Source organism: Rhamphochromis sp. 'chilingali', assembly GCF_963969265.1.
Source record: "Rhamphochromis sp. 'chilingali' genome assembly, chromosome: 18".
Taxonomy (NCBI): Eukaryota; Metazoa; Chordata; class Actinopteri; order Cichliformes; family Cichlidae; genus Rhamphochromis; species Rhamphochromis sp. 'chilingali'.
In genome coordinates this window covers 19,126,870-19,139,179 of record NC_137945.1, presented here as the reverse complement: position 1 = coordinate 19,139,179, position 12,310 = coordinate 19,126,870, and the positions used below count along the sequence as shown (strand labels likewise).

General features: G+C 39.4%; 1 protein-coding gene across 2 annotated transcripts in view; it reads right to left on the bottom strand.

The window, feature by feature from the left end:
- Positions 1-285: 285 nt before the first annotated feature.
- neto1l (neuropilin (NRP) and tolloid (TLL)-like 1, like) overlaps positions 286-12,310 on the bottom strand; it is an 80,945-nt gene continuing 68,920 nt past the window's right edge. The window contains exons 9-12 of one of the 2 annotated variants that reach the window (XM_080864925.1): positions 9,843-9,956; positions 5,118-5,745; positions 4,081-4,155; positions 2,978-3,095 (exon numbers count right to left, since the gene is read on the bottom strand). In XM_080864925.1, coding sequence (XP_080721051.1) covers positions 4,095-4,155; positions 5,118-5,745; positions 9,843-9,956 — 803 coding nt within the window. In that variant the 3' untranslated portion in view covers positions 2,978-3,095; positions 4,081-4,094. Of the gene's footprint in view, positions 1,165-2,977; positions 3,096-4,080; positions 4,156-5,117; positions 5,746-9,842; positions 9,957-12,310 lie in introns of those variants that run through there. The other variant, XM_080864926.1, reaches the window with a different exon arrangement.

Here is a 12,310-nt window from a genome sequence, read left to right as displayed (position 1 = left end):
ATACCTGTTCTTAAAATGTCCAACAAATGTGTCAACAAATAAAATTGTAAGGTGTGTCCTTCAAAATGTTTGAAGATGTAGTTGAACTTCCTTGCAGTTTCTGCATGTTGTCTAATTGTTGTCTAAACTTTAAAGGCTCAGGTTGCCACACTGTGCAATATCATCATATAGGTGTGTGATCACTCAAACAATATGCCTGACAACAACCCCAAGCATAAATCCAGTGCAATAAACAACCATCTGGAGACACAAAAACAACATCCCTACATCTGATGGGATACCATTATCAATATCATAAGAATGTATCAAAAAATATATAATGACATCATGCTAAACATAATACTTAATTCAGTTTGTACTCATTTATTAAATAAGTCATCACAAAAAAAAATCAGTAGACATGAGTTTATTGAAAACATTCAGTCCAGCATTTTCTTAATGTGTCTTCAGTTAAAAATGCACATGAATAAAAAAAACAAAAAACAAAAACAAAATACCACAATGCTATGAATTTTGACCAGGAGACTGAAAACGAATCGGTAAAAGTATCAGTAAAAATGAGACGAAATGGATGTTAGATGAAAGGCAGGGACAACCATGTATGCACCCATATATGCAGTTTAACATTAGTCACTTCTTCACTTCACCACATCCCCCCACCAAACAACCTGATTATCTACTGTAAAGACACGGCACCAAAATAGGAAAATATGTGAAATCAGCAGCTGAAATATGCAATTTTATATTTTCATGGTTACATTAAAATGATGTAAAAACCTGATTCTGCATTTTTTCTTTCCCTCCATGAATCACTTTACATTAAAGGTACTCTAAATTTAAAAAAACAAACAAACAAAAAAAAACTTTCAGTCTCATATCTGAAGTTATCAGCGCTCCGTGGCGGCTCAATCCAAGACCGGCGGGGAGCAAATGCACCTCTAGTCCAAAGCAAAGAAGAAAAAAAAAACTTGATTCATACATCACAAACCTTTTTCTTTTTTTCTTTTTTCTTGATTTAAGGAATTTTCTCATAACATCACTCTACATTGGTAAAGTTGCTCTTTAACAACAGTTCACTCAAGATGCACATGGGAGAGAAACCTTAGCTCCAAATGCTGTCAAACTTGGCAAGATGCAGAGGAATGATGCATCTGTCTGATGTATCTGCAGAGAAATGAAAACACTATTACTTTAAGTCCGCTCTGGGCCCTTCACTTTTCTCATCTGCTTCCTGCTGCTGCTTGATCGAATTGATTCAGACTTACTTAATTAGCGGCGTGTCCGCCTCCATCTATAAACCGGCGGATGAGTTTGAGACTGTGTGTGTTTGTGTGTGTGTCCATTTTCAGAGAAAGAAAGAGTAAAGAAGACACAAAACAGAGAGAGCATGGATATGGTACCTGTGCTGAACATGTCTGTTGACAGACGTGTGAAGCAGAGAGACAACACACAGACCAGGCAGTGCAAATGTGTGTACAGAAAAGAAAAGCATTTTATTCGCTATTTGCAGGAATATTTATGTGCATGGCTGTGTGTATGCGGAAGGAAAAAAAATAGTGGAGAGTATGAATGTAAGTAATGACACTAAACACAGAAAAATAATGAACACATAGATGGTAAATTCAAATTCCCACAAATACAGGTAAGGACACAATGACAGTGAGTAAGAAATGTGTTGCATGTGTCACTGTGCTCAGATCCACTTATTTTACTCTCCACATAGTGCACGTCGTTTTATATTAACCAGCCTGCCAGTAGCAAGTGTTATCCGAGTGCAAGGCTAATCCTTCACTTCTGATCGAGTTGGATAAACGCATCACAAAAAGTCAATTAACTTGCCTGTCAGATACCTTGATTACCCGGAATTATTTAAACTCTCAGAGATTGAAAAGAAGTGTACTGCTTGGTGAAATAAATCCTTCCGGTTTGAGTCTGCGCTTCCTCAGAAGCAAGTCAGGCAGAAAAAAAAGGAGCAACATTTAATTGGTTGTGAGAGGAGAACGAGGTGTGCTGACAGATTGAGGACACGCTTAATGGACAGAGGAACTACTGACCAAAGGCCAATAAAACAAAGGGAAAGGAAAGGTGAAGCTTCAGTGTTATTTATTTTATAAAGCATCAGTAAAATCAGCCCTGAAAGATAACTCGAGTAACTGTAAAAACATTCACTTTTTCAATTTGCCTTAGTATAAAATCCTGTTTTAATACAAAGATATGAAGCTTCTACAGTAAGTAAGAGAATTAGGAGTTAAACAGATTTGAAGGAATCAAAGTTGCCAAAAATAAATAAAAATTAATTAAAGAAAAATGCTTATTGGAAAGTTAGCACATTTAAGAAGTTGAACTTATTATGTTGGAAATTGGAGCTCTGCTTTGTAATGATTCAGCCACACAATAACATGCAGTGTAATTAATCTATTTTGAAAACACCTTTTAACCCACATCTTATTCCTGTATGACTTAAGTATTGTTAGTAGATGCGTTATTTTCATACTCAGTTGTTAGTATGTTAATGCTTTAATGGGTATAGAAGAAGCATGCAGGAGTCATAAAACTGGACTTTGAGCTGTTAACCAAATAAACAGTTGTCCAATAGAATTAAATTCAATTAGGTTAGTAATTAGTTTAATTCCAATTTTGACTAATGTAAATCTTTCTAGATTTGACAAACCGCAAGCACCTATAATTGGCTATCAAACTCATGTATGCTACAAAAAAATACATGCTTAAAATAAACTTGAAATTTCCTGATCACTTGAGAATCTACGATGACACATATGTTTCTAAATGTCCCAAATCTAAAGTTCAGGAATGATGTTTGTTGTAAAGGTCCAAAGCTTCTGCAGTGAGACATCTGCACTGGCTACCGAACGTAGAGCAAAGAGACGATTTTCAAAACTTTGCATCTGCAGCAGTTTCATCTAGTCTTCATGTTCATCTTTGCACATTTAGTTTGTTTCATCAAATTGTCCCTTCATCATCATCATCATCATCAGCAGCAGCAGCATCATGCTGGTGTAAATCTCCGCTCCGTTTTTTCATATGTCAGTGACGCCCGTTCGTACTGATCCAGGATTGCACTATTCTCAAGAAGTCTACATGATGGAGACAATGCAACATAATGCAGAACATAAGCAGACACACACACACACACAAACACACATATGTATATCAGGACAGCACATTTTTTCACAGTAGAAGACAAAACAGTGGGTAGCATTTTATGTGGCTACTCCATCTTACGCAGGCATGAAGCTGCAAGCATGATCTTATATATCGCTGAGTCACATTTAAACCAAATGAAACTTTAATTGTCAATTAAATTCAAATATGAATCAGAAAAGTTACATACATTTCAAATGTATGCATTGCTATCGTTGTTTCATATGGTGCTTTTTGCAACTTCATGAAAGCACATTTAAGGAGCATACGCACATCAAATGTTACACACAGCTATAAACACTACGCTTCGCAATTAACCAAACACAAAATCAAATACTACCACTGATCATGCAAATCTACAGAGGACTTCTTTATGAGTGTGTGATAAGTAAAGACTAACAGGATATTTACATCATCTCAATGTGCCTCCTTTAAAGCATGTAATGTGATGTTGTAATAAAAACATTTGAGTGTGTGCTTTTCCCTTTTGGGCCTTTATGTGAACTTAAGTGAAGTATGATTTTCCGTAGGCTAACTAAGGAGAGCTGGGAAGGGGTTAGACATATTAACTGATACCAGCACCAACTAAAGATGAAATTGGAGAAGTCCATGCTAATGAATATCCACTGAGTGACTTAATGTATGCCTTCAAGGGGAAGAGGACATACAGTAAACTTGAGCATCACAAAGACTTCAAACAAACTCAACACGGCCAAGATGGCTGCAAGCAAGAAAACCATCTTGGTGAAAATGAACAATTCAAACATAAACATAAAAAAATAAAATAAAATATAAACCTGCGCAAAACAAAAAAAAAAATCACAGAAAAATAAAATACATAAAAGTATATATTAACTGGGCAAACGATGGATACACAACAACATATAAAGATGTTGATTGTTGGATAAGGGTGCTTACCTTGAGATTGTCTCTTAGACCCTAGTGGTGTTGTACTCTGATTCATGTTTGCTCAAAGAGCCAATGAGGCAGAACCTGAAATATCATGGCTCTTTCATTTAATATCAAACTCCTTTTGCATAGAGAGATCAAAATGCATAATGTGCTACAAAACAGCAATAAACGTCATTAGTGCTTTGATGGCGTCTGAGAGCCAGGCATGCAGACTTGGTAGAAAATTAATTCAGTTGGAAACACTCTGCACAGAGCACATAGAAAGTGCATGCAGGAAAACCTTGCATTTTTAAAGTTTTTCCTCCAAAAAACCCAAAAACAAATGTACTCTGATTCACATAGTGATTTTGTAAACATATACAGTTGCTTTTCAAGCAGTCACGGTACAAGTACAGAGTAAAATCTTTTTTCTATAGAAAATCTTGCTCATGCCAAAATAATGTGCTACTGGATAGAGATTACAAGTTATCTTTTTTTTTTCAGTTATCACAGTTAGAAATACAAATGCGTATTTTATAGCAAACTGCATTCATTTGAATAGATGTCAGTGAATTAAATATCTCTGTGAGGCACCGATTCAAGCCCTTGTGGAAAACTGTCAAACCAGACGATTACAGAGTTATCATCTGCTAAATTGAGGTCTGTGTCTTCTTAAAGATCTCTGACAAACCTCAAAGCACAGTAGAGTTTAGAGTAGGAAAGCTGTGAATCAACATTCATAAAAAGCTAGCTGGAAGAGGGTTTTTTTTTTTTTTTTTTTTTACATTTTCAAGGATTAACATGCAAGACGGGACAAAGACATATTTGTCCTTTGTATTGCAGCCCTTTGAGAAAATGTTTTTAATGTAGGAAAAAGGGGAAATAACAAGGATCAATGCAAAAATAAAGGTTATTGTAATATCAAAATAATAAACGAAAATAGGAAGCTAAAATGAAAGGAATGCAAAAAATAAATGTAAATATCCCACATATATCTCAAAACATCCCCATAGTTAACTCTGGGGTTGTTGCTCTTCCCTGATCAGAAATCTATGGATACTGACCGCTGTACTGCCTTTTCGTGGCGTGAAAGCCGGTGGCTGGTGGTGGGAACTTCTTCCAGGTCGTCGTCCAGGTCACATCCATTGTCTGCTGCCTCTTGTGAGTAGCTGTGCTTCATGACCAAGATGCTCCTGCGATTTCCCGTGGCCGGCAACAACGGCCGCACTGCCATGGAAGGCTGCGGAAGGTCTGTGAGCAGAGTGGCAGCCGCAGCATCACGGGCGCTCAAGTTGCCCCGGCTCTCTCGTGCACTGAGTGACAGCTGGGATATGTGCGCGGAGCCGGGGTTGGAGGAGGAGCCACAGTGGTGATCGTGAACGCAGCGGGAAGAGGCACGGCGAAGGGCGTGGTAGTTCTCAAAGTCTTCAGCCAGGTCGACTAAGTCTGCTGAGGCCGCTGTGGGTGTGGTGGCGCTCCGTAACGTACACAGCTCATAGTGAGGTGGCTCAAAGACCTCCTGGAACATGGTGGGGTCAAAGTCCTCACGTCGCAAGATATACTTTTTGCGTGGCTGCTTGATCTGGACAATAACAGAGATGATGAGGAGAATGAAGACAATGCAACAGGTGACGCCAATTATGGTCCCATTAGTGTTGTTCAGGTTGTCCAGGATGTTGGCTTTCCTCTTTTCTGTAGTGTGGGAGAAAAACAGCAAAACAAAAAAGGTAAAGTTTTTTTTTATGTGAATGCAATATAATCCTGAGGGATTTACTAAGATAAACCCCTCCAGGAAACAGTGTACAGTGTTAACACTAAGAGCCTGATTTAACTTACTTTTAAAATGTATCTCGGGCAATTAGACCAGAAGTGGTCAGCAATGATTATAAGTTAAAACAACCGCCAAGACCTGCTGTGATTCAAACATTTAACCACTTCACACATTTGGCCACATGTCTTTTGTAGGCCACATATTTACATACATACAGTGCTGTAAAAAGGTGTCTTTTCCCCCTTCCTGATTTCCTGTTTTTTCTATGTTTGTCACACTTAAATGTTTCAGATCATCAACAAAATTTAGAAAAAGACAACAAAAGTAAATACAAATGCAGTTTCTAAATGAAGGTGTTTAATATAATGGGGGAAAAAGTACAAACCTACATAGCCCTGTGTGAAAAAGACAAAAACTGTCATGGTTCTCAAGATCTGGAGAGGTCGTGGTGTGTGTGGTTTTTGTCTTCGCCTCTCCCACCAGGGTGGAACTGGACCTTGATTCGCCGCCTCTGAACCCCCCCTGAACACACACCTGTGGCTCATTCACACTGATCCTGGCAGACTACTTAAGTTGGCAAGAGAGGCTGCTTCCTCGCTGGATCGTCACATTACCTAGCGCCTCGCCTTCTAGATTCCCTGCCGTCTGGATTTCTGTGGATGTGTGTGAGTGAGCGTGAGCATTTTGGAGTGGACATTCAGAGTGAGTTGTGGATTAAGTTGAAGAGGAGTGTATGTACCCCGCCTTGGACCTTCCCCTCGGGCCCCCCTCCACCCCCTGGAGCCCCGTGTTATCTGTCTCACTGTATTTAAGTAGATATTCTCACTTGGTGCCACACTGTAAATAAACCCTCACCTTCTCTCTAAACTAAGCCACCCATAGCAGTAACAACTGGAGGGTTTTCGAGAATGAACCGCTGTTCTAAGGTCATGCCACAGCATCTCAATCCTCAATCGGACAGGACTGGACAGGTCAGGACTTTGACTAGGCCACTCCAAAGTCTTCATTTTGTTTTTCTTAAGCCATTTAGAGGTGGACTTGCTGGTGTGTTTTGGATAATTGCTCTGCTGCAAACTCAAGTGCGCTTCAGCTTGAGTTCACAAACAGATGGCCGGACATTCTCCTTCAGGATGTTTTAGGAGACAGCAGAAGTCCTCCATGCAGCAAAACAGCCCCAGGCCATCACACTACCACCACCATATTTTACTGTTGGTATGATGTTGCTTTCCTGAAATGCTGTCTTACTTTTACACCAGATGTAATGGGACACACACCTTCCAGAAAGTTTAACTTTTGCTTCGTCAGTCCACAAAGTATTTTCCCATAAGTCTTGGGGATCGTCAAGATATTTTCTGGCAAAACTGAGGCGAGCCTTTAAGTTTCTTTTGCTCAGCGGTGGTTTTCGTCTTGGAACTCTGCCATGCAGGCCATTTTTGCCGAGTCTCTTTGTTATAGTAGAGTCATGAACACTGACCTTAACTGAGGCAAGTAAGGCCCTCGGTTCTTTGGATGTTGTTTTGAGGTCTTTTGTGACCTCCTGGATGAGTCATTTCTGTGCTGGTCAGCCAGCCACTCCTGGGAAGGTTCATTACTGGTCCATGTTTTTGGCATTTGTGGATAATGGCTCTCTGTCTTCACTGGAGTCCCACAGCTTTAGAAATGGCTTTATAACCTTCTCCAGACTGAGAGATCGCAATTACTTTGTTTCTCACTTGTTCCTGAACTTCTTGGACCGTGGCATGATGTGTGGCCTACTTTTTGGTCTATCTTTTGGGGATTTTAAAAACAAACACCTTAATTTAGAAACGGCATTTTGTGTTTACTTGTGCGATCTTTGTCTAATATTTGATAATCTGAAACAATTAAGTGCGACTAACATACAAAAATAGGAAATCAGGAAGGGGGCAAACACGTTTTCACATCACTGTATCTGTTTGGTCTTTAAGGAAAAAAAAATGAAAATAAAACTTTGTTGTTTCCTTTTTATTTCATCACATGCCCTTTTACAAATGACTTTCGTCCTGCCAGCTCAACCACTAGAACAGCCCGTACAGCCATATTGATTCTTGAAACACTTCATTTCTTTGCAAGCCAATCCTAACAAATGCTGCACTTGACTGTTGACAGGTGGATGAAAAAAAATAATGGTTAAACGACTTAGTAGAAGTCACGCAGACAGAGCAGAAATCTTCAAAAGTCAGCTTGACACTTTGGGGACATGTGATTGACACTGGATACAAAGGTTGTGGTAACATTTTAAAACCAAGTGCAAATAAGACAAACACAACTGAATGCTTTTTAAGCCTTTCTAAGAGAAAGGGAATGAAGCATAATACAAGTTAGTTAGCATGCCTTGTTTACTGTAGTACAGCACAAGCCTTGATAACCAGCACATTTTGCATCACTCTGAGGATTTCATACTGGTTATTTTGTGGGGGAACAGTGTGAACTAACACAGCTCAGTCCTGCTCTATAGGATTTTCTGCTTACAGTATCCACTTCTAACTATCCGAGTCCAACCAAACTGAACCATTAACCAGGTCAGCACAAATTTGTAGACGCTAGAAGAAAAAAAATCTCTAAACCACAAAACAAAAATGTCTGATGAAGAGATTTTGCCATGCTTTACTTTAGACTTGAGTTTTTATTTTAACTTAAGCTGTCTTACAACATTATAACATCAGTTAGAGATGTGCATCGTCAACCAATTAATGAAACTTTTTAGTGGTTATTGCCTTAATTGCCTAGCTAGATAGCAACATGAAAGCTGCCGCTTACACTGAAATTGGAAGCATGCTTTTGTCTGAATTTAAGGACCAATTATACATAACATTAGAAGAATTTCTAAATGGGAATTAGTGATGGGATGAGCAAATGGTCTGGTATGTCCTTTAAAAGAGCTTAAGCTTAAGATTAAGTGACTTCCATGAATTATCAAACAGATGGACATATATTTTATTACAGGATCACAGCTTTAGTCTATTTATAACACGGGCTACTATAAAGACACGCACACGCACACACACAGTACAGAGAGCCAATCAGGGTGACATTTAAATGCTTTATGAACTTGTAGTGCAGTGGACTGAGCTTCAATGACAGCAAATGGTTACATTCAGACATGTAAAGGAGAAAGAAATGAAACTTGACATTTTACTGCTAATGAGGACAAATGTGGGGCCAACACTCTACCAGAGCAGAGTAGGAGTCTGAGAGACAAGCCCTCTTCTTGCTGATTTCTGCACAATTTCAAACTCAGACTGTAGGCTGGAAAGGTATCTGGTAGTCTGAGTGAGTAATAGGTCACGCAGGATTTACCTAATTGATAAAATTTGTCAGCGGTTCTGCTTAAAGCTTCAGAGGGTTAGAGTGCACATTCAGAATACGCAAGCATCTTTTCTGTGCAACTTTTCGATCTGAGGGAGAAAATATATACAAAAAATAATATAGCAAGAACACATCTTACTTGCAAACCAGGCAAAACACTTTAATAGTCTAAAAAATACATGTATTGAATAAGAAGGATGCTGCATTATAAAAAGAAAAAAACCCCTGAACTAGTCAATTCTTACTCCACTTTCTTAAATTACTGAATAAGATCAAGGACACTGCAATCAGCAAACCTCCTCATTATAAATTATGAACAGCCAGTAATAAGATGTTTGGGATCAATGTATGGATTTGGTGGCATTACAATTCTGAGAGGAGTGAAGGACTGAGCGACAGAGGAAATGAAAAAAATGGGCATTAGCTCAAAATACGGGACTACAAAGGACAGTGGAGGGGCATCAGCTTGGATCAGTTTGACGATGGGTTCAAATTTGGGTGAGGGAGGAGAGGGAGAAGGAAGAAAGGGGGTGGCATATAGCAAGAAGTGGCAGGTTTCTCTGTGTGTCACTCTCCATGGTGCTGAAACATTAAACATCCACTCCTATCTTTGTGTGTTGCTGTGACTAGCTGTTGGAGATCTGCTAAAGCTGTGACATGAGAGGTCAGATAACTACACGTAACATCTCACCTTTACACTGGTTCTCATCCCAGGGGTAGACACAGTTCTGCATGCCATTACACACGAGTGTGTTATTTATGCACATGTTACTGTGACAGAAGAAGGCATCTGCATCGCATGGAGCTGGAAGGGGAGAGAGCACAATGAGCAATTAAGACATTAAAGAAGTTTATTTATATTTGCACATTCAGTTCACAGGACAAGTTCAATGCAATTTTTAGTATATTTACCATCTCTAAAAATAGCAAACACAAAGGACAATTACATGCGCTACTGTACTGATCATTATAAGAAGTAGAGCAGAAGTCCAGCGTGGCAGATTTTCAGACTCAGTTCAAACCTGCTTCCCCTGAACCCATCTGTTCTTCATGAATTTTCATTCTCACCCTCCTCTTCAAACAACTTGTGGATATGAATGAATTTCTTGTTATGTGTGCGTATGTGTGCGTATGTGTGCGAGCTGTATGCGGGTGAGTGTGCGGGGTGTCTGGAGAAAAAGTCATGACATTTTACAACCATTTGCACACACACACCCAAAACAAATCCTTTCTATTTATACTGCATGTTGTTTATTTGTTCACCGTGACACCCGCCCCCATGGTGTGACCTGTCGGAGACACAACATTCACGTGTTTTGTCTCAGTGTGAGGAAGAAGAGCCATTCTTCAGAAATTCATCAAATCAATGTGCTGATGTTGCAAGCTATTATACACTGTATTTTCACGTTCACGTGAAAAAGATTACTGTATGTAGTTAGGTGAAAAGCTGAGTACACCCTTCTTGCTTCCCTATGATTTAAGAGGGTAAGTAGCAGCCAGGTGCTGCTAATCAGACACGTTTGATTAAATGATCACGAGCAAATTTGAGCACCTCTATAAAAGCAGATGTGCAACATTCAGTTGAGTGTTAGGACAATGCTGCAGTCTTCCCAATTGATGTCTTGGCAAAATCATCCCAAGATGAGACCTTGGGATGTTCAGAAAAACAACATCTACATCTCAGGCTTGCCAGGGCAAAGTATGGCAAGTTTGGGTTGCTAGGAGAAAGTCTCTTTTCTCTAAAAAGAACCTGGAAATCTAAACGGACCATTTTCTGGGTGTTAAGTAAGAGGTTTCTGTTTAACACTGTATAAACTATTTGATGCCATTCTACCAGTCTAAAGCATTTACACACATGGTTGTAATTTTGTAACTGTGTTACTTGGAAATTAAAAAATAAACAAGTTAATTAAAAGATAAGATATTGACCTTTTTACTATTTATTCATTGTAACTGATAGATGTCTTCTGATAGATCACCTATATATGTATCACCTGACCCTCCTGTTATTTTGCAAAAGTATCCCTAAAGCATACGAAGCTGAATATGTCTGCTCCATGCAGATTTATGTGAAAAGGATGCAGAAAGCAGAAGTAATGCAGGATCGCTTTCAGTTTCTCTGTGTTTTAAAAGTGAGTGACATGTGAACAGAATGGCTCTGTTTAGCTGCTGGCTGTTTTGTTGCAGAGGAGCTGTCCTTCCCTGGTCTCTTGCATGTCTCTTACTTTCTGTCTTTATCTCTCACCTTCTCCCCACTCACACACAACACTGGCACTGGTGCTAAAGCAGCTTGCCAGTGGTATGGCAGAACTGGGGACTATTTGACAGCGTTACCGCTGTGATGTATGGCTGTTTTCATCCCAGCTCTCATCCCAAGTGAATAATAACACACCAAATTAGAGTGACTTATCTGTATCTCTCTCTGTAACCCATCCTGTCTGGGCCTTTGCCAGCATTTCCTGAGTCATATTGGCTCTCTGTGTGTGTTCTAATACTCCTCTTCTCATTTTCTGCCCCCAGCCTCAGTCTGTTTTTCTAATCCTTTATGTCATGTAGTACACTCCACACCAAAGCTGTGACAGTTTGTTTTTGCTAACAGCCACCAGAGGGAGCCCACGCCTTCTCGTTTTCCACTCAACGCAGGGTGAGACCAGATGTTATAAAGAGCGTGATCCACACTAATCTCCTGCTAAATTAATTTCAAGACATTCTGTAATAAAAGTGCTCTTTTGCCCACACAGAAATGTCCACAGTCGCTGCTGGAAGCATAAATTAAGTCGTAAATGAGTGGCTGATGAAAATAGTCTGGGTGTCTCTGCAGAGCGGGGTCTAAGAGCAAAGAGGTGTCTGCAGTGAAGTGCTATAAGCAACACCTGGTTATCATGAATCTTTAAATTCAATCTACTGTAGATGTCTGCTTCGTGGGGTTTTGATTTAAAGTGCAGTTATAATATTTCTATGAGATGAGTTTGATGAGTCTCTGTTTTTTGTCATAAGTGATTTTTTAATAAAGATCTTTTTTGTTTGGTACATGGTAACACCTGCAATAATGCAAGCTCTCACGTGTTATGATTTGGGATAGTCAGCTCCTACCTGAGTCTTGTTTTTTTTTTACCCATAGAGTTATTTTCTGTTACTCTACGGCCTTTTTGATGCTTC